At 40.8% G+C, this 22879-nt stretch overlaps 1 protein-coding gene across 1 annotated transcript in view; it reads left to right on the forward strand.

The window, feature by feature from the left end:
- ptprdb (protein tyrosine phosphatase receptor type Db) overlaps window positions 1–22879 on the forward strand; it is a 162100-nt gene that overhangs the window by 79995 nt on the left and 59226 nt on the right. The window contains exon 6 of the mRNA XM_085410023.1: window positions 11707–11853. Coding sequence (XP_085266149.1) covers window positions 11772–11853 — 82 coding nt within the window. The 5' untranslated portion in view covers window positions 11707–11771. The remainder of the gene's footprint in view (window positions 1–11706; window positions 11854–22879) is intronic.

Here is a 22879-nt window from a genome sequence, read left to right on the forward strand (position 1 = left end):
GCATCATAGATTCTTGCTCTTGTTTGTGCTCACATCTTGCAGTTTTTATCCACTCTCACATACAAGCAGTAGTATCTTATTCTTTTTTCAGCTGCTCCATTTAGGGGTCACTACAGCAGCTCATCTTCCTCCCTGTATTCTTATCCCCAGCATCCTCCTCTGTCACACCAACCCTCTGCATGTCCTTTTCTAATTTTGCCTCCAAAACAATTGTTAAAAGTATCTAAGTACATTTTTTTCTAATGTTGTATAGATGTGTGCACAGTTTTGAGGACCTTTACTTGAGTATTTTTGCTTATGCTACATCATACAGATTTTTTTTTTAGTGATGCTGCTTGTTTTATGGGTGCATCATGGGTGCAGATTTCCTGCTTTGTGGAACAACACAGTCAGTCTGTATGTAAAAGGTGATGTTAATTAATACACTCAAGCACTTTATTACTGCTCACTATGACTCCCATGATAAGCTAGTTTATCGCTAAAGGTGAAAACAACAGTAAACAGTTCACCTGTCTCTGAAGAAAGATAACAAAATCGAGCTAACAGCACCCTTAAGGCCCCTCCTTCTTCTTCCCCTCCATCCAGTCGTATTGCTAAGCTAACTGGCCGCTGGGTGTTACTTCATATTTAATGGTCAGATATGAGGGCGGTTTCAATCTTCTCAAAATGTCCACCAGAAAGCCAATAAGCAAACCTCCTAGTTCTTTTAGGAAAGTCTCCGAGTTCCACCACTGCTCCCTCTCTCCTGTCGCTCTCTCTAAAACAAAATATTCTTTTCTTTCTCTGAAAAGTCTCAATGAGTTTGGATAAACATGCATCACTGATAGATCTGGGACGCAAGTCATATTTTGAAGTCATGGCGCAATAAGATCCTTATCTGTTTAACACTCCACTGTATTCATCTTACTCTAGGAACTCAAACAAGCAAGCCTGCTGTTATATAAAACCCTGGATCCAGTTGAGACAAATGGAGCACTGATACTAACAAGCAGAACTTTTTAAGGGCTGGTTGGGAAATCATGTTAATCTCTCTGCCTCTTGGATTTCTTGCTCTTCAAACCACACACACACATACACACTGCAGGTCCAAACTTCCTTCCTTGGTGACATCATTGTGTTGCGGTGCCCCCAGCGGCAGCAGCCCAACGAAGGGCGGAGGTGCTGTGATGTCTGATTTGATTCACCCTGACAACCAAGGACCATTTGGGAACCCTGTAACCACGGCAACTCTCATCACAACATTCAGGGTGGTTGGTCGACAGGGCCAGTCAGGGTTCCTTGCATCCATTTTTAATGGCCAATGTGCTTAGTTGCTCTTCCCAGGCTTGTCTCCCCGCGGTCCCATCTCCAAGAAGGAGAGGCAGCCGCACTTGGTGGAAAAAGTCCCCATTACATATTTATTGTCCCCACTCTTAATTATTGAGCCAAAGGATATATAGCCAGGCTCTCTCTCTCTCTCTGTCTCGCTCTCCTGTCTTTCTTTTTAACTCGTAGCGATCAGATCTTCTTTCTCCTGTCTTTTTTTGGTCTCCCATCTCTCCATTTGTCAGACCTCTGTCCTTTCAAACTATGTAACTTCATATCCATATAAAGTAACCACCAATGGAAAATATGAGGTTTTGTGTAAACTGTAGTCTCAGCAGCTTGTGTTTTGGAAAGTTACCCAGCATGTTTGAATTTTCCTGCAGAAAACCAATGGAACTGGCACATGTGACAAGTGTGTGATGTTGCATGTGTCACAGCTCGAAGCAAAGCTATTTCTTATTTCTCAGTTTATACATACACCTCATTAAGCAATTTTGCATGTGTACAACTTGGTCTTTCTGCTCTTCTTTACCTTCTTTAAATTGGCAGCAGCATATGCAAGACATAATCAAGATTCTGGCACGTTTCCTTCCTAATTATAATAGTTATGGTTGATTATATAGTTGGAAAGAATCCTTCAAGATGCTGCCACGTGCTAAAAAAACACATTTAAAAATCCACGCATGGTGTTCACATCGTTGCTTTTCCCTGCATGTTATTTTGAGTCGTACCCATGTACTCCCACTACTCTGCTAGCCAAAATCAATCTGAGGAAAAAAGCTTTGGTAACCCCATCCTTCTCGTTCAGACGTTGTAACATGACATTGGAGAAGATTGATCTAGAAATGTATTTTTGGACTCCCTTTAACCTTGAGGGTAGTTACTCTTTACGACTTTTTAAAATCCCCTTTGTCTCTGTTTCGTTGTTGCTAGGAATATTTGTGTGTCTGTGTTTTTCCAGTAATCAGTAGGTTTCAGCTTTCTTCAAAGTTTTCCCTGAGCTTGTACAGATGAATAGTTGAAAAGGAGAGATTAGATTGATTTAATTTGCCCACTTTGCATGAAATCAGCCGGAGGGAAGCGTGGAAAAAGCATGACTTTTTACTTTCAAATGGAGCTCGCTTTTATCTAGTCAGCAGTCACTCCTCTCATTGACGAAGAAAGTGGTTTTCTCTCACAATAGGAAGGCCATCTCTTGACTTGTGGTGCACCGTGGAATTCAGTGAATGTGTGAAGTAGAGTTTATGAGCTGCTGCGTGGTTCCACTGCCGCCGCCTCGTCCTCCTCAGTGTCAAAAGAAAACAGGAGGTTCGCTCAGTTGTTGAGCACCACTGGACATGTGAGTGGCTGTTTCTGTGAATGGTTGCATGTTTTGAGACCACAGGTACTGTAAGTGCATTCAGTGGACTCTCAGGGAAAGTGAGCAGAATGCAAAGGACTGCGCTGAGTGAGCTCTCAGGTTGATGAACCTATTGAGCACCCAGGTTAGATAGTATATAAAAGAAGAGGATTTGGGAGATAGGTTATAGCTGTAGATAACAGGTCCAGTTACATAAGGGTTAGCCCGCTTCTGGAGGAAATCCATATTTTATTTGATGTGAGAGCCGTTCAAAGGGCTGTAAATTATTACTGCCATATTCCTGCTTTTAGAGGTCACCCTGGCAGCTAGATAGATATTTGTATGTGTGTTTGTGGATGTGTGCCTGTGTTAGCGCTCATGTTCCCCCTGATGTGTATCCAGTTCTGCTAGACATGTGTAGCATGTCACAGGGCTGCAGCAGCAGTCACACCATAACCATACTGCGGGCCCATCGATCCATAGATCTATCCTCTCTCCGTCCATCCATATACTAAAACACATTACAGAGATGACTGCCTCTGATGTGACACTTTACCTCCAGCGATAAAGGCTTTCCGCTGTACAGTGAATGCCGCCGGAGGAAGCACACTTGGAAGCACGAGAATACGAAAAATATGACATAACTAGATTTTGAAGTACTGTACACGAGTGCTGTTTCTACTGTTTCTGAGGCTCATTGCAGATTTATCACTGTCCAGTACACTGCGGCACAATTTTGTTGTTGTTTACCAGACTTGATTGAGAAAATGAGAAGTGGTGTAATTCAGAGATGGTGTGTGCAGTTTACACTATAACCGAGGTGACGGTGGTGCAGTGCCCTGGTAAGTTGCTACATTGCTGGGACGTTGCCAGTTCTTTCGGTTGATTAATGAGTTAATTGGCTTATAGTTTCTGCTCTAATGTGAATTTTAAATCACAAGATTTTTTCTTTTTTACAGCTCCTGCTGCGCTTTTTAAAAAAAAAAAGACATTTAATGAAAACAGGATACGTGTAAAACATGGCTGAAAATGTTTCCACTGTGTTGCTGCTACTTAAAATAAGGCATCTGAGCTCCAGTTACACGGGCACAGACATAAAATTACCACAGCGAAGTAACCGCATTGCTGTACTTTCTCTGTCTCTTTCCAGCTCTTGGTTTGTGTGCCACTGAAATCCCTCTCTTTAACCTTCATGGCCCTCAGCTGGTGCTCATCTCTCATCTTCTTCCCAGTTCCTCCCTCCATCCCTCCCTGCTGCTATCTTTACAGCCCTCTTACTAATGCACCGCTCAATTAGCCTTCGATGAGGCTTCCACTAAAGGCTGGATAAATAGGTAATTACATGTTGTCATCCCCCCACCTCTTGCTAATCCACTCAACTTCACTCCACTCCTCTCTGTCTACTTCTCTTTCCCTCTTGCTCTCTCGATATCATGGGTGGCTGCCAGAGATGGTCCAATAGAAACTCAAGAGTGGGTCTGTTAGTCACAGCTGGCTTAACCAGTGAACTGGCCATATTCAGCAGTCTGCTTAGTGCACAGTTTCCCACCCTTTTTTTCCTCCCTGTTATTTGGTGAAATGTATAATCATAATGGGAAAACTGGAACCACCCACTGGCTAAATGATGACACTATCTTGCCTGCTAATAGACTGTATGCAGTCCGGGGTATTTTGGTCTGTCAGAAAGAGGTGCCATAAATGGTCAGCGGTGGAGAGCAATAGTTGCAGTTTTTGTGAGACTGACAATCAGAAAAGCACTCGCTTTGGCTCAGCACTCTAACGGCTATTAAAGCAATCAAATCGCCTGCCTGAAGGCAACAGTCCACAGGCAGTCGGTGAAGCTAGTGGGATGTATTATTGTGCCGAGGCCCAAAAAAAAAATAGAAACAAACTATTCATCAGCTTCAGAGCGACTGAAATAAATAATTGCAACCATGTTGTCTTTGAGTTGTCATCTGTTACATCAGTGATAACAGTGTTTACCATAATACATACAGTGGGGCAAAAAAGTATTTAGTCAGCCACCGATTGTGCAAGTTCCCCCACTTAAAATGATGACAGAGGTCAGTAATTTGCACCAGAGGTACACTTCAACTGTGAGAGACAGAATGTGAAAAAAAAATCCATGAATCCACATGGTAGGATTTGTAAAGAATTTATTCGTAAATCAGGGTGGAAAATAAGTATTTGGTCACCTCAAACAAGGAAAATCTCTGGCTCTCACAGACCTGTAACATCTTCTGTAAGAAGCTTTTCTGTCCCCCACTCGTTACCTGTATGAATGGCACCTGTTTGAACTCATCATCTGTATAAAAGACACCTGTCCGCAGCCTCAAACAGTCAGACTCCAAACTCCGCCATGGCCAAGACCAAAGAGCTTTCGAAGGACACCAGGAAAAGTATTGTAGACCTGCACCAGACTGGGAAGAGTGAATCTACAATAGGCAAGCAGCTTGGTGTGAAAAAATCAACTGTGGGAGCAATCATCAGAAAATGGAAGACATACAAGACCACTGATAATCTCCCTCGATCTGGGGCTCCACGCAAGATCTCATCCCGTGGGGTCAAAATGATCATGAAAACGGTGAGCAAAGATCCCAGAACCACACGGGGGGACCTGGTGAATGACCTGCAGAGAGCTGGGACCAAAGTAACAAAGGTCACCATCAGTAACACACTACAACGGCAGGGAATCAAATCCCGCAGTGCCAGACGTGTTCCGCTGCTGAAGCCAGTGCATGTCCAGGCCCGTCTGAAGTTTGCCAGAGAGCACATGGATGATACAGCAGAGGATTGGGAGAATGTCATGTGGTCAGATGAAACCAAAGTAGAACTTTTTGGTATAAACTCAACTCGTCGTGTTTGGAGGAAGAAGAATACTGAGTTGCATCCCAAGAACACCATACCTACTGTGAAGCATGGGGGTGGAAACATCATGCTATGGGGCTGTTTTTCTGCCAAGGGGACAGGACGACTGATCCGTGTTAAGGACAGAATGAATGGGGCCATGTATCGTGAGATTTCGAGCCAAAACCTCCTTCCATCAGTGAGAACTTTGAAGATGAAACGAGGCTGGGTCTTCCAACATGACAATGATCCAAAACACACCGCCCGGGCAACAAAGGAGTGGCTCCGTAAGAAGCATTTGAAAGTCCTGGAGTGGCCTAGCCAGTTTCCAGACCTCAACCCCATAGAAAATCTGTGGCGGGAGTTGAAAGTCCGTGTTTCTCGGCGACAGCCCCAAAACATCACTGCTCTCGAGAAGATCTGCATGGAGGAATGGGCCAAAATACCAGCTACTGTGTGTGCAAACCTGGTAAAGACCTATAGTAAACGTTTGACCTCTGTTATTGCCAACAAAGGTTATGTTACAAAGTATTGAGTTGTATTTCTGTTATTGACCAAATACTTATTTTCCACCCTGATTTACGAATAAATTCTTTACAAATCCTACCATGTGGATTCATGGATTTTTTTTTCACATTCTGTCTCTCACAGTTGAAGTGTACCTCTGGTGCAAATTACTGACCTCTGTCATCATTTTAGGTGGGGGAACTTGCACAATCGGTGGCTGACTAAATACTTTTTTGCCCCACTGTAAATGGCTATTAAACAGTATTGAGCCAGTCAGGCTTGTGAAGTTTGCCATTCTCGAGGTTTCCACATTATTCAGCAATGTCACAGCAGTATGGATTTTCATCTTTCAGGTGTTAAGAACAGACTGCTTTCACGCAAGGAGCTGCTGAAAAGGGAGAACCAACTCAAAAGCTTTTATTCTAACATCAAGGAAACAGAACTGAGGAGGAAGGAAAAATGGGTAATGTCTGCAAATTAAAATAAAAATGTGTTCTGAAATGAAATAGAAGCCCGTCTCGCAATCTGAAATAGGTACTCTTTGCCTCTTTGAGTATGAAATTTGCTCTTATTTTTATTCAAGAAAATCCAAAATCCCCTGTTATCACCTGATAAGACACTTGATTGACATTGCAGTGCTCCTTAAGAGAGGTAAGATGTTGGTGAAACCATCTTACAAAGGCAAAAAAGAAAATGATAGTTTGCTTGAGAGTTTGGGATTGGATGAAAGTTCGGGGTAGCGAAGGGAGAGAGAAAAAACGAAAAGGGGAGGCAGAGAGAGAAGCAGCCAGGCTGAAGAAAGATATAAAGGGAGGCAGAAAGAAAGGATAAGAGGCATGTCGTGAGGGGAGGAGGACAGAGTGTTTGGTGAACCGGGGGAAGTGATAAGTTGAGTACAGCCAGATAGCCTAAATCCTCATCTCAATCAATCACATTTTCTCTTCCTCCCCTCTCAGTTTGTCTTATTGATTTCTTGTTGCTGCCAGTGTCCTGAAAGCCAGCTCAAATGACTTTTCAGAGTTTTGGGGGGCTCCATTTCCCAGTGAAAACTGGTATTTGGTCATTTGTTCTCATAGCTATATATAGCTATATGTGCAGCAGCTCACTGTTCCACATTGCACTCACATTAAAGTGCTTGACGTGTGTTATGGTGTGAACTGAGGAAATTGGGGCGTCTCTTTTTATCTTTAAGAGCAAGTAAATCATATGTCCTCTTAAACAAATGGAGATGTAAAGCTTGCTTATTTTGAAAATGTGGAGATTAATATCACAAATACATGTGATTTCAATTCATCATCTAAAATCTATTGCTCTTCACTTCTCCGTCATTGTACTCGGTGAGGTCAATAAGTCACGCAGCAGTCAAGTTTCAAGTGTATTGCTCCAATTTGGATTTACAGGTTTAAAATGTTGGTGCAAGAGGTGCAGCAAGTTCACAAATGTATGTGGTTTTTGATCTGTCATGCATGGCTAATGTGGAAAACATTGAAAAAAGTTGAGGCACAGATGGCCTTAATTTTTTGAAAATGTCATCAGTAATGAAAAACAATAATTGAATATAAGCATTTGAATCTTTGGGATATGCAGCTGATGTATACAGTTTACGTGCGTCTCAGCGCCCACACGATACCACCCTCTGAGTCACTTTTGAAAAGGCCAGCGAGGTGGCTCGGCAGAGCACTTTCTCTGTGTCTCTTGTCTTGTGTTTTTCTCACACTGACAAATAATAACACATGGGCATATGATATATCTACCTGCATACAGCGGCTGCTCTTGAACGCTCAAAGGTGGGTGAGTTATCCTCTGCAGAGGCAATTAAAATGTGCCAGCGCAACGTTAAGTTTTGTGCCTTTAAAGATCATAATTTCTCTTAAATAAATGCTGAGGGCTTACTTCTGGAGTCTGTTTGAGTTTGTTTGTGTACACTTGGGAAGATGATGGATAACTGGTAATCAGCATGTGTATGAGTTTATGTGCACGCACATGCTCAGTAGTCATATACATCAAACAAACACTCTCCCTTCAAGCCATATCCAGCTGTGTTTTCTTTGTTGTGTTAGGAGACAGTTTGACAATTTGCTCCTTTTTCTTCTTTTTCTTATCGTATACTGCTTGTTATCTATCCGTTACGTCAGTGAGTGCTTTCAGATCGTGTGTTAGTGACAAGGCAGCATCTTCAACTTCGCCGTTAAGCCGTGGTATTAGTTTAAGGAGCTGTTAAATAATCAAACGACATGTTGCCGTCAAAACCACCTACACCGAGAAGGAGGAAAAGCTGAGAATTGAAGTCCTTTAGGAATTAAGTTAGTCATCTTGAGAAGAAGAAAAAAAGCCAGTTTTGCCACACGAGTGCTTTCAAGGAACCACCAGGTGTTACCGTGGTTACTAAATGATCTCATACAGGTCATTTGTAAGATGACTTTCTTCATAAAATAACAGCACCAGAGATGAGCTGACAGCTTTCACTCCAGAGTTCGTATGAGCTGATCCATAAAACTTGCTGCATGTGTGAAAGCGGCCCGAGATAATCAAAATATGGTCTTTGAGAAAACTTGAGCTCGCTGCTGAGGAGTGCAACAAAAACCTTGTTGTTGCCACTTAGCTTATCTTGTTTTTTCTCGTGCGGCGCTATGATGCAACAAACACAAATTGTCTCTTCATTGACATTTCTGTCAGTCTGCCACCATTTCAACAGGGCAAATAGAATAAGTTAATTAGTATGTCTAATTGCATTTGGTGGCTCAGCTTTTGGAATATCAAATCAAATTAGGATTCTCAGTGTTCTCTTCCATGGCACACGGTTTGCCTTAAGCTATGCTTTTTAGGATCTGTCTTTTGTCTTTGTCTCTATCTTTCTCAACATCCCTTCCAGCTGTACTAGGCTCTCGCTTTGTAGTCTCCCCTCCTCTCTCTCATCATCCGCCCACACTTTCTTTTCCTTTTCTTTCCGTTTTTGGATCAGATTTTCACTTTCTTTTAATTTGTTTTTTTTTTCCTTTTGACTTGTACTTCCTCAGCTCTCAACTTTTGATCTCTTAATGAATTGTTTCTGTTCTAAATTGACTGTAACAACTGGAAGAATGCAATAGATTAAAATAAATACTATAAATAGCACTTAAATGAATTTAACCTTGTTTTTTTCTATGTTTTCTTGATCATTATTATTATTATTATTATTATTATTATTATTATTATTATTATTATTACTGAAACAAGGCTCCGGACATATTTTCTAATCCTGTTCACTTTTCTACGTCCGTCTGTCTGTCCCGGACGTAGAAGCATAAGCTGGTCTCCCACTCTTCAGTTAGTCTTTGTTCTGCCAGAAGCTATTCCAGCGATAAGTGTAACAGATAGCTGCAGGCCCAGGCAGACAGACAGTGTATAATTGAGTGATAGGGACTAATGTAAGTGAATGGCTTAGGGCCGACTGTGATCTACAGCAGCAGCAGAAGCTCGGGCATAGAGGGAGGCTTTCTGTTAGGCCGTCAGTAATACTAGCAACAACAGCCAGCAGATGACAATCTGGTGACTACCTGGCTGTGTGTGTGTGATTGTCCGTTTGTGTGTGTAAGTTTGTATTTTGGGCTTCTTTTAGTCTTTTTTCCATTACACGTTATTATATTTCTCCTCTCTCCACACACCTTTTCTCATATCTTTTTATTTATCACTACCTCCATCACTGCCATCCCCTAAACCACCCTGAGTTAGCTCTTTAATTAACGTGACACGCTGTGAAGTGAGTTACTAAATAATGCAGGCTTTTCCAGTGACAGTGAATAAGCTGCAGTGATTAGTGGGCATACACAGCACACACACACACATAAAAAAAAAGATCCATTCTTACCAATATTGAATTTTCTGCAAATTAGACTTAATTACACAAATGTGCATATGAATGCTCTGTGAAGAATGCTCTGTCTGTTATGAGTATGCATTTAGAATGACAATAGCAGTCACCCTGTAGTTAGTACAATAAGTAGAGTTTGTGTAATTGAGAGCAGTTTTTACAGCTAATAACAAAATAACTTGTGAATTAGTTAGTAAGAACACACACAAAAAAAACGTGTTTTTCTTTTGGGTAGATCCTCAAGAAACACAATAAGTATTGTGCCTGGCCATACTGTACTAGAGTAGTGTAAATCAGTGCAGGACTTAATTTGTGCACAGAGAGATCTAGGTTATCCCAAAGTAATTGTTCCAAACCTAACCAAGTGGAAAATCCAGCGAGGGTTTTAGTTGTTTGCTGCCTTAGCTGCAGGGATGCAAAGAGCTCTGGGTTCCAGTGTTCTTCCACCCCACCCCCCTTGTCTTTTTTTAATCAGATGGCTTGTTCACGAGTGGAGGGGATTAAGACTGCTGCCGTCACTGATGAATCTGTCCAGTTTTGGAAGGCACACAAACACATGCACATACCCTCTCAGTGACACAGCTGCAGGCACGCACAGATGCATATGTAGATGCACACACAGAAACAGTTCAGTTACAGGTACTTGCAATCAGAGTTAGCGAACACAGGAATTCACGTAAAGCAGCATGAGCATGAACCCGCGCATATGCTCGCATGTACGTTACAGCATAGGCCCAGACGCATCCCTCTCCTGCCTCTGCTCACTTTCAGTGTCTCTCATTCAACACTGTCAGCTTCTGGACAGCAGCAGTGATCTGCCATGTCTCATTGTGTCATGTGATTTGAGCTGTGAGATTTCTGACACACAGACTGACGCCTGTCTCTTCTAATGCCAAACACTCACACCAGGCACTGCAGATGGCACAAAGACAGACAGACAGACAGTTAGAGGGACAGAGAGTTAGGAATAATACAAAAAAAATTGACTGATGGAAAGGAGAAAGAATGATGCAATGGGGAGAGTAACAACAAATGACAGGAAAAGGGAAGGAACGTAAGTTAAAGAGAAAGGATATGAGGAAGTGACGAGGGAACGTTTTGGAGAGTAAAGACTTTAAAAGCAGGAAAGGACCTGACAGAGTGTAAGGAAGGAAGGAGGCTTAAGATGAAGGGATAGAGACATTGAGCTGTATGTTGATCCAACACTGTGCAACATGGCCAGCAGATAAAACTAGTCAGTCTCCTCCCACTTTAATCTGCCCATCATCCATCAATCCCTTGCTCTAGCCTTCCACCCCTCCATCTTAAAGCCAGTCATTCCTTTTTTATCAATTTGAAATCATGACGATATGACGCACATTTGGAAGAAATCCATTACTGAAGTACTTTGTAGTACTTAAAAGCTTTGTAGATTATATAATGGGCAAAAAAAATAAAGCAGAAAAACTCAGACCATTGCTTGCTTGGCAGATTGGAAAAAAAAGAAAGAAAGAAAAGCATAACTGAACTTCAGAAGTTGCTGATTTTTTTTAATGCCAAATGTTTGCCATAAGTTGAAATTCATCAGCTACTTAGTCAACTCTCTCTCTCTCAAACACACACACAAGTGCACACACATCAAAACACACCTCTGGCAATGAGTGTATGGTCTTAATGAAGCGAGAAGGGGAGAGGCAGCTGCATAACTGGAGTGTGAGGCCCAGAGGGAACTCACACACTTCAAGTCTGTGTGTGCCCGTGTGTGTGTGTGTGTGTGTAGCCACAGTTGATATAATGTCTGAAATTCTCTAAAAAGTGGACTAATAACTGTGTTTCCTTTTCTTTCTTTCTTTCTCTGACTCCCTGATTCCCTCCCTAGGTTGTGAGAGCCTGTTTCTATTGTCCTGTTGTACAGTGAGGCAGTGAGCTCACGGCTGATACAGCATGCATGTGTCGACATATCCCATGATGCACTCCTGTCCAGGCCTGCTCCTCCTCAGCTTCCTCTTCCTCGCTGATGCTGACAGTGAGTGCTTTCACACTCTGCACTAGTGCAGACACAGCCACACACACACACACATATAATATTGTGCAGAGGTTTGTAACCCTTATATGTTTGGATTTGTGTACATTGAGGAGTCTGAATTTAATTTGGTTTATTCTGATGAAATCAAACCAAACAAACAGCCAGAGTCATGAAAGCAGAACAAACAGATCTGCAGTAGATGCCATGGACTCAACAGAGCCCTGATCTCATTAACATTTAGCTACTCTGAGATTACATGAAGTTCTTCAAGATGCACATGACAACAAACCTCCAAAGTATGTAAGGTGTAAAAAATATAATAAAATGCTTTTTTATAAACTGTTGCTGTAATTTATTGTACATTGTGATTCATTGCTTCATTGCTAATGCTAATTGTATATATTATATGTTATATATACAGTGGGGCAAAAAAGTATTTAGTCAGCCACCGATTGTTTACAAATTCTTTACAAATCCTACCATGTGAATTCATGGATTTTTTTTTCACATTCTGTCTCTCACAGTTGAAGTGTACCTCTGGTGCAAATTACTGACCTCTGTCATCATTTTAAGTGGGGGAACTTGCACAATTGGTGGCTGACTAAATACTTTTTTGCCCCACTGTAGCAGTTTGTGTTTCATAGACCACTATTCCAGATATCACATCCCTACTATATGTGTGTGTGTTTGTGTGAGTTTATACATCTGTGCATGAGTGTATGTTTGGTAGCAGGTTTGATACAAGGCCAGATGTTTTTGTCCATCCCAGTATTACTTGGCATGGATAGACAGACCACATATGGCAAATCAGATAATTTCCCTACTGCTTGTGTAATTGTGATTATACCATGTGCATGTGTGTGTGTGTGTGTGTGTGTGTGTGTGTGTGTGTGTGTGTGTGCGTGTGTGTGTGTGTGTGTGTGTGTGTGTGTGTGTGTGTGTGTGTGTATCCATGTGTGATCCCTGTGGCTCATCACATCATCCAATCCTCATCCGATATATTTGTCAAGGAAATTTACATGCACATTAGCATACTGGGTATAGTCACATCCTGGACGAAACTATAGCTGCAATTACTGCAAATCGTTACTTTTAATGTTACTGAACAAAAAAAGAATTTATTCATTTATTTATGTATTTTTTGTTTGTTTGTTTATGAAAGGATGGATTTTCCCACAGCCTAAGTTGATGTCATCAAAATGCTCAATATGTGTAACCACTGGCTAAATTAAAACTGAAAGTATATAATACATGAAGCATGCGTAGCTGTTTGTGGTTATAGAATAGAGCACATTTTTCATCATCACCTTCTAAAGCAGGCATACATATGCACAAAGCTGCTGTAATGACACACAAGTGCAGGCTTCAGTCAGCCATTTCCATCCTGCAATGTTTTAAAAGTACACAGTCACCCAGAGCACAGTTATAGCACACACACGCACACATATTCGCAAACCACTCTTGTTTTCCTTTCAGCCTCCTGCCCTCTTGTCCCACGTGTAAGTTCCAGGGTCGGCCAGTTAAGGCCCAGTCATCCATCAAAACAATGATGCTCCCACAGTTCCTCTATGAGAGTTCGGGGAGCAGCACAGATGCGACAAGGGGGGAAAGGATTCATACTTTGCCTTCTCTGTCTATGTTTTTCTTTTCTCCTGCCCTCATCTCATTCGTTGTGACTTTCTCCATTGCTCTTTTGGCGCTCGCTCTCTGCCTCCTCTCAGCACATCCATGTAATCTGGTGAGAAAGAAGGGACAGAGGGCTTGAAAGGGGGCGGTGGGATGTTTCTTCCTCTTTTTATCTCATTGTGTATGACATTCAGAGCTTCTTTTAATATCAACAGTAGGGACTCTGAGATTTGAATACTGAGGATTCAAACAGGGGTGCTGGGACACACTGGCATCTTTGGTCTTCAAAATGTGGCGACATGTTTTGAAATGTTAAATTCATTCTAAAAATTGCTTTCAGTTGTGCTTATCTCTCCTTAAACTTAATGCAGAAGGAATAAAACACATTTGAAGGATAATCCGGTTGTTCAGTGATGACGCGACGAATCCTACTTCCGGGTCTAAAGTAGTCTGCGTTTAATATGGCTTTTGTGTTGTTAACATGTTTAATGTTTTGTATTTTCTTCTATTTGATCTCAAAAAGCTCCTAAAACAGTCAGTGATCCCTGTTGACCTCCCTCGGCTTTTATTACCGCTAATCATTTATTTAAGCTCAGTTTTTAAAACCCTAGGATGTAACTACAGCCCAGCCCATGCAGCAGTATATGAATGACTAACCTCGTATTGTGGATGGATTATCTCAGTTGTTCTCCTGGCTGAAGTTTGGTCCTTTTACAGCATCCTGCCATGCGATTACATTTGTTTCTGACCACCGAGAACACTCACGTTAACTTTTATCGAGTGGAAAAAAGGTTAGCTTGTTTATATTATGCTAACATAGCTGTGTCGCTAGCGGTCACATAGCACATCATTATATACCAGCTAGCCCAACTTCAGTAACCCTACAAACGTCACTGCTGTTTAGTTTTCTGTCTTCATTTATGCTGGAAGTGATAGCAGAGCTGCACATTTTAATTTGTTTCCAAAACCCCGCAGTCAGGACATGCTATATTGTATTTAGATAGAAGCTAGCGAGCTAACTCCCTGCTAACTTCTAACTCCGTTAAATGTCATAAATTCGGTTTTCATGGATGCCTGGATGTTAAACTCAATTGTTACACCTGGTAGAGCAGAACGCTGATCATTTTATTAAAGATGAAAGACTTTAGACAGTTTTTCAACTCTCAGTAATGCCATAGTGATCGTTTGATATATGGACCTGCAGCGGAGTTTAGACCCAGACACGGCTAGTGACGTCAGACTGAACAACCGGATAGGGTTTTCTAGAAAAAGAGGCCACATTTGATTTTTTTATGTGTATGTGGCATAAAATGTTACTAAATTCTAGAAATCCCGACGACATCGACGCCCTTGCTCGACACCCAAGTTACTCGTATAGTTACACTAGACTATTATGACGCAATCAAATGGAACAGTATCCCATGTGCATAGCTGGAAACCTTGCATGACTTCACCATATGTGCATTCTGCACACAAGCGCTGGTACGACTGTGCAAGCAGTGCACTGAGCTTGCATATGTGATTTCACGTTTTTATTTTTTTAATTCACCCTCTTTTACTCTCCACCTCTCCCCCCACACACTTTTCTTTCTCTGTGTTTCTGTGCGCGTGCATGTATATGACATCTATCTGGTGGATTAAGAGTAATGCCCTGATCCTGTCACAATCTAGGCCACTGCCACACGTACGCATCAAGATACGAGAAACTCCATCTCTCTGCGTATCATTCAGGGTGAGCGGGAACAAAACAACAACAGGGTTTCTTTCTGCTGGCCTGCATTTGCCCCCAAAAACCACTGGGTTGCCATGCTTCCCCATGTGGCTTGGATGTATCAGTGAAAACTCCAGCCCGCAGTATGTGAAACACAACACAAAGAAACAGCTCATGTTTCAGAGGCTTACAGTAGGGATGGCATTATCGAGTCGCAGCCATGTGCTTTCGTAAGGGGACTGTACATTTTGAAACCAAGCAAGAGTTTTTTAACATTTTGCCTGAGGAAGATTTCAGTAATGTGAAACTTTCCCTCAGCTTCGTCACTTCATTAATGTGTTGTAAAAACTGGGCAGCTCCGATTTATCTATTTTGAAAGGTTTTTGTATAAAGGGAAAAAACACAGGAGATTCAATAAACTCCTTAGTCTTTTTGTTCTTGTTGTTTTTTACTAGAAAAAATAATCTTTTCATTCATATTAGACAAGCGCACAACACTAGAAACAAAGAACTTGCTCATGTGGTGACCGATTGACCTGTCACCCTCTGAACACATTGCCATTGCCAGTATTTACTTGGCCTTTTGGACGAGCTTAAAGTGAGAGATGGTTGGCTCAGAATGCTACAGTGACAGTGGAGCTAGCTTTTCTTACTTTCACACACACACACACACACACACACACATGCACACATAAAGAAAATAAGTAAATGTAGCTTTTCCTATTTGACATTTCATCCACATAAATTTTATTTTAGGTCACTTTGAAAGGAGATTTTGAAAAACCAGAGTGAAGATTTTGTTTTCCAACATCAAATGTTTGTGCCTTTCTCTCCTTTTTTATTGGCAGACTGCGTGTTCAGTATTTTTTCAGGCTCCCGAATCGCTGACATTTTGACACAGTTGAGGTTATTTTGCCACCTGTTGCTTTGGCATGCACTTGATGACAACTGACATCATTTTTTGCATTTTCATCTGCATTTATGAAACTGTGGAAACAAAAAAGCTACATTTCAGTGTTGTGATTTTTTTCATTATCAACAAAACGGAATATTTGTGATATGGAGGAAGGTCAGTTCTATCTATTTGTGCCAATGAAAAAAAATTAAAGCAGCTTTCTCTGATAATAAATAGAACAGAATAGAATAGAACACTTTTTTAAATAACTGGAGACTGTATAGATTGACAGACCGCCGGGAGCTGCTGAGAGGGACAAACGTGGCTCTGGAGATTTTGGAAACCAAAAACGTCGTGTTGAGTTGATGTGCTTGGAAACATATCCAGACTTTTTGAGAGAGAGACATGGCCAGGTCTGACTATTCAGGTTGACAATTAGCAATGAGGATCTTATAGCAGAGATGATGAAATGCTCCGGTCTGAGTTGAGACTAAGCATAAAAGACATTAAGGCATAAGAGGAATGTGGGAGTACTAAAAGACTTGATACTCAGAAAGGGAGTAATGTAAGAGGAAAAGGCTGCTAGTCAAGCTTTATGAGTCTTTTAAACATCCAGGAGTTATACTTTTTCAGTCAAAATGGTATCTAGTGGAAATTTCATTCCGTGTATTTGTTTTGAAATGCTTGTTGCATAAGTATATAATACATGAAGCATGCGTAGCTGTTTGTGGTTATAGAATAGAGCACATTTTTCATCATCACCTTCTAAAGCAGGCATACATATGCACAAAGCTGCTGTAATGACACACAAGTGCAGGCTTCAGTCAGCCATTTCCATCCTGCAATGTTTTAAAAGTACACAGTCACCCAGAGCACAGTTATAGCACACACACGCACACATATTCGCAAACCACTCTTGTTTTCCTTTCAGCCTCCTGCCCTCTTGTCCCACGTGTAAGTTCCAGGGTCGGCCAGTTAAGGCCCAGTCATCCATCAAAACAATGATGCTCCCACAGTTCCTCTATGAGAGTTCGGGGAGCAGCACAGATGCGACAAGGGGGGAAAGGATTCATACTTTGCCTTCTCTGTCTATGTTTTTCTTTTCTCCTGCCCTCATCTCATTCGTTGTGACTTTCTCCATTGCTCTTTTGGCGCTCGCTCTCTGCCTCCTCTCAGCACATCCATGTAATCTGGTGAGAAAGAAGGGACAGAGGGCTTGAAAGGGGGCGGTGGGATGTTTCTTCCCCTTTTTATCTCATTGTGTATGACATTCAGAGCTTCTTTTAATATCAACAGTAGGGACTCTGAGATTTGAATACTGAGGATTCAAACAGGGGTGCTGGGACACACTGGCATCTTTGGTCTTCAAAATGTGGCGACATGTTTTGAAATGTTAAATTCATTCTAAAAATTGCTTTCAGTTGTGCTTATCTCTCCTTAAACTTAATGCAGAAGGAATAAAACACATTTGAAGGATAATAGGGTTTTCTAGAAAAAGAGGCCACATTTGATTTTTTTATGTGTATGTGGCATAAAATGTTACTAAATTCTAGAAATCCCGACGACATCGACGCCCTTGCTCGACACCCAAGTTACTCGTATAGTTACACTAGAGTATTATGACGCAATCAAATGGAACAGTATCCCATGTGCATAGCTGGAAACCTTGCATGACTTCACCATATGTGCATTCTGCACACAAGCGCTGGTACGACTGTGCAAGCAGTGCACTGAGCTTGCATTATGTGATTTCACGTTTTTATTTTTTTAATTCACCCTCTTTTACTCTCCACCTCTCCCCCCACACACTTTTCTTTCTCTGTGTTTCTGTGCGCGTGCATGTATATGACATCTATCTGGTGGATTAAGAGTAATGCCCTGATCCTGTCACAATCTAGGCCACTGCCACACGTACGCATCAAGATACGAGAAACTCCATCTCTCTGCGTATCATTCAGGGTGAGCGGGAACAAAACAACAACAGGGTTTCTTTCTGCTGGCCTGCATTTGCCCCCAAAAACCACTGGGTTGCCATGCTTCCCCATGTGGCTTGGATGTATCAGTGAAAACTCCAGCCCGCAGTATGTGAAACACAACACAAAGAAACAGCTCATGTTTCAGAGGCTTACAGTAGGGATGGCATTATCGAGTCGCAGCCATGTGCTTTCGTAAGGGGACTGTACATTTTGAAACCAAGCAAGAGTTTTTTAACATTTTGCCTGAGGAAGATTTCAGTAATGTGAAACTTTCCCTCAGCTTCGTCACTTCATTAATGTGTTGTAAAAACTGGGCAGCTCCGATTTATCTATTTTGAAAGGTTTTTGTATAAAGGGAAAAAACACAGGAGATTCAATAAACTCCTTAGTCTTTTTGTTCTTGTTGTTTTTTACTAGAAAAAATAATCTTTTCATTCATATTAGACAAGCGCACAACACTAGAAACAAAGAACTTGCTCATGTGGTGACCGATTGACCTGTCACCCTCTGAACACATTGCCATTGCCAGTATTTACTTGGCCTTTTGGACGAGCTTAAAGTGAGAGATGGTTGGCTCAGAATGCTACAGTGACAGTGGAGCTAGCTTTTCTTACTTTCACACACACACACACACACACACACACACATGCACACATAAAGAAAATAAGTAAATGTAGCTTTTCCTATTTGACATTTCATCCACATAAATTTTATTTTAGGTCACTTTGAAAGGAGATTTTGAAAAACCAGAGTGAAGATTTTGTTTTCCAACATCAAATGTTTGTGCCTTTCTCTCCTTTTTTATTGGCAGACTGCGTGTTCAGTATTTTTTCAGGCTCCCGAATCGCTGACATTTCGACACAGTTGAGGTTATTTTGCCACCTGTTGCTTTGGCATGCACTTGATGACAACTGACATCATTTTTTGCATTTTCATTTTCATGGAAATAGTCAGAGATATTTTAGAAAACTAACATGGAAAGTTCCAATACGTGTGGATGCAGCCATAGTCAGGATTCATTGGATCAGGGTGAAGAAACAGGGTCACAGAGGTCAGGTTAGCCTAAAGGTCAGGGTCAGCGGGTTGAGCCCAAAGAATTTGTTAAGTGCGTGAAAGATATACAAGCAATTTACTTTAAGGGATTTTGTTTCTTTTGTGATTTGTATCACTTTGCTCACTGAAAGAGGAGAGTAAAGCCCCGAACCTGGTTGACATGACTGGTTATAACGTCAGCACCTGCCCAACGCAGTTTGGGCCATGATGCAGACAGTTGCTGAATTCCTCTGTAGGCTCAGATTTTCAAATGACTGGCGCACTAGTGATCAATAACAGTGTCCAACTGTTCAAAGTATAGCCCCAAACTTTATGTATGTATTTAAACTTTGTACCTATTTAGGTATGTAGCTGACATATGAATGAGTGATGTCATTCATTATTGGGTGAGGTCCAAGAAATTAAGTTGGTATGATCACACTTGTGAAACTCTCTGTAGTTTGTTATTAACATACAGTTTTTGTGTGAATTCATTGCCTTCAATGACACTTTTTTGTACTGTATACAAAGATTTTTGTAGAAATAAATATAACAGCTTCCTATTCAGTATTAAGCAAGATCCAGCAGTTGTTTTGTATAAACTGAACAGGCAGATCTAACACATTATATATCTTTTTAATTTTATCTTCGTTGTGAGTAACCCTTCTCTGTACAATCACAATGGTTTAGTTTTACATTTGAGCTTTTGTAAAAAAATTTTAAAAAAGATCTTTCATTGCTTTTGAGTTGACACTGTTGGTCTCCACATGAAATCAAAAAAGTACATGCCCCTCCAGTCCTCCGCTCTACTTCAGAGCTATCAAAGGAAGCAAAGTGTAAAACAGGTTATTTAATGGATAAAGTCTTTGCTTTAGAACTGACTTCAATTCTTTACTAATACCTACATTTTTATATAATACATTTTTTAAAAATGAAAATGAGTATAGACCAATAGGCGATCTGTTTACATTAGGTCCTCTGCTCCTGTATCTTAAAAATGAAAAAGGCAATATAAACATTTTTTTTTAGGCAAGTAAAGGATTTATGAATTTATGGACACATGGAGAGTAGAAGGGTTAACAGTTTTCAGAAATCTGCTCCAATAGTGGAGAAAAGGATTGGTTATAAGAAATGTGTGCAGCTCATTATTAAATGAAAATGCCATCCATCAACTTAAGTAATTTTAGTCATTATCCAAATAATTCATGGTATGTTTTCTGAAATAATTCATTATATTGTATTAAAATTCATTTTCAGTGATGATGTGTCACCTCATGCTCATCTGCTCATTTTAAATCTTTGATCTGTGCAGCAGAAGGTGACAGAAATGGGCCACATCACAAACAATTTCCAAAGTCATTAACACACGAAACTAAAATGGCAATCAAAGTTGTGTTACTTTATTTTAACTAGCTCACGCTAGGATTAAGGGCCTTACTATTAACTTTCTGGGAAATTAGCCTGTTAAATTATTGTTAAATTGACTATTTGTGATCCCTCAATTTGTTCTTTATTGTTATTAATGTCCAACCCTGAGTAAGGTGATAGGCTGAGAGCAGGACAGTGCATGTGAAACTGAAGAAATATGAAGCTTCTCAGTTTTGTGCTATCACAGGCACTGTAGCTATTAGCAGCTAGCATAGCTGTGCGCTCATCTGTGAGTAACAGAATCTGACTACCTTGTCTTAGCATTAGCTTAGCAGGTGCACTCATCTGTGTTGAGGCCTGGATAATGTTAGCTTTGCTGTAACGTAACTGACCAGTGGTATGTAACTAATGCAGTGCGACCAGCACTGAAAACCCTCTGTTCCTCTTTATGGGAAGCCAGCTCTGACCCAGTAAAGTAGTATACCCAGTGGGAAGCCCATGTGCTTCTAATGACCTGTGTATAAAAAGAGATCCTGTTTGATTAATTCCTCCCCTTGTGTTTCTAACAAATTAACCCTGATTAACTCAGCACTAGCCAAACCCTGCGGCAGCTTGGGTGGGTAAGTGTCATGCTAATTGGATGTGCGTTAACTATCAGCAATAAAAGTGCATTTTGTCTTTCCCTGCATTAGTGTAAAAATCACAATGTTTCGTTAATGCTTGTTAACATCAGCTGGCAGTTGCTCAGAAACTCCTAATCTATGTCAAATAAGTCAAATAATAAATTCACCCAAAAAACTGCAGGGCTTTGAGTTTAAAGAAGGATGTAATACTTTGCTTTGGCTTGGTTCAAATAGACACTTAAACTTTGTGCAACCTGAATAACATCATATTTTAATGTGAAATTGTTCCAAATGTTACGGCACTTTATTGTGTAAAATTTAATTTTGCTAAGTTGAAATTGCTCATTTTGCCAAATAATTTCCAATTAATGCTTCTGTGTTCTGCAGAAGGATGATAGCTCTGTGTTTCTGTGTTTATTGGCCCAAGCAATCCAATTTCATTACCAGGACGAAAGCGAGCAGCTGATAATTTGCTCTTAATGTGTCCGTTTGATGTTAATGTGTTTTAAGTTATGGTTCTGGCCCATTCTCGCCTGACTATCATGGCCCTGGCTCAGTCTTCTATATTGGCCTCGTTCCTCAACTTGTCTGACAAGCCTGATTCAGTGCTCTTTTGAGTACTGATCGGCCAGCCACATTTAGATCTTTTCTCTATCCCTAACATACTAATGAATCTCAGGTGCAGCACAGATGTTTGGTAAGATCTAGTCAGCGTTTTTAGACATGATCAAAACTTCCAACACAAGTACTCACATAACCTGTTCATACGCATGATTACACGTCCACACCCAGGATTATCTATGAGTACGTAGATGAAGATGCCCCTGATTTTGATGTGATCATAAAGGTTAAAAACAATTTGATCCTCATTTCCAAACATTAGCCAGCACATAGGAAAAGCTGACCTCAGTATCTGCTCCTTTTAGCTGAAACCTTAGTCTTTCACTAATGAAAACTCAGCTTACTCCCGCTATATTTTTATATTGTTTATATTAGTTTTTCTTTTCCAATTGATATCTGCAGTATCAGGCAGAATAGTCCCATTTCGTGTTGCTCAATCCATTGCTTTTTGTTGATTTGATTTGTTCGGATCCGCCTGTCTGCTTTATGGCTTTTTCGTATTGGATCAGCTAAGTGATTGCGGGCACACAAGATGAGATATGAGGGCACATAATTTGCAGCATTTTAAAAGATGTGTAGGAATGAGTTCAGAGCCCTTAGCCTGTCCAAAATATATTGCTATTTAAGGGTTACTTTTAGTAGAAAATGTAATCAAATGAATGAAAAAGTCATCCTAGGTTTCTGTAATCAAATGCATGAGTCTTGAGAATAAAATATACATTTCAGTCGTTGTTCATTACTCGGCACATATTCATGAATTTCTCTGCGCATTAAAAGTAGACTTTTATTTATCAAACCTTTAAAGTTCCACTACTTTCCATCTGTTTTCCCTACCAAACATCAGCTCTCCATTCTTATATCTAATCACATTCCCAATCCTAGTACACTATATCCGTAAATCATGCTCCCTGAAGGTTTGTTCTAGCATCTGTTCTTACAAACCCGATCTCTCTCTCCCTCCCTCTAGGTTAAGACAGCATCTGCCAGCTATAATATGCCCCCATAGTCTCCTACACGGTGCCATTAGCTTCCTTTAGTCTGGCTATTTGTCTTTTCAAAGTGCTTCTTCACTGAGCCCCCATCACCCCATTGCGGTTAATTCTGAAATGGCATAATATTTGTCACCATTTACAAAATTAAAACTAAAAATTGGACGGAAAAGACAATGTCTAAAT

Source organism: Rhamphochromis longiceps, linkage group LG6 (genome assembly GCF_057381845.1).
Source record: "Rhamphochromis longiceps isolate RC_006_pf linkage group LG6, R_longiceps_female_GT1.1, whole genome shotgun sequence".
In the NCBI taxonomy this organism is placed as follows: domain Eukaryota; kingdom Metazoa; phylum Chordata; class Actinopteri; order Cichliformes; family Cichlidae; genus Rhamphochromis; species Rhamphochromis longiceps.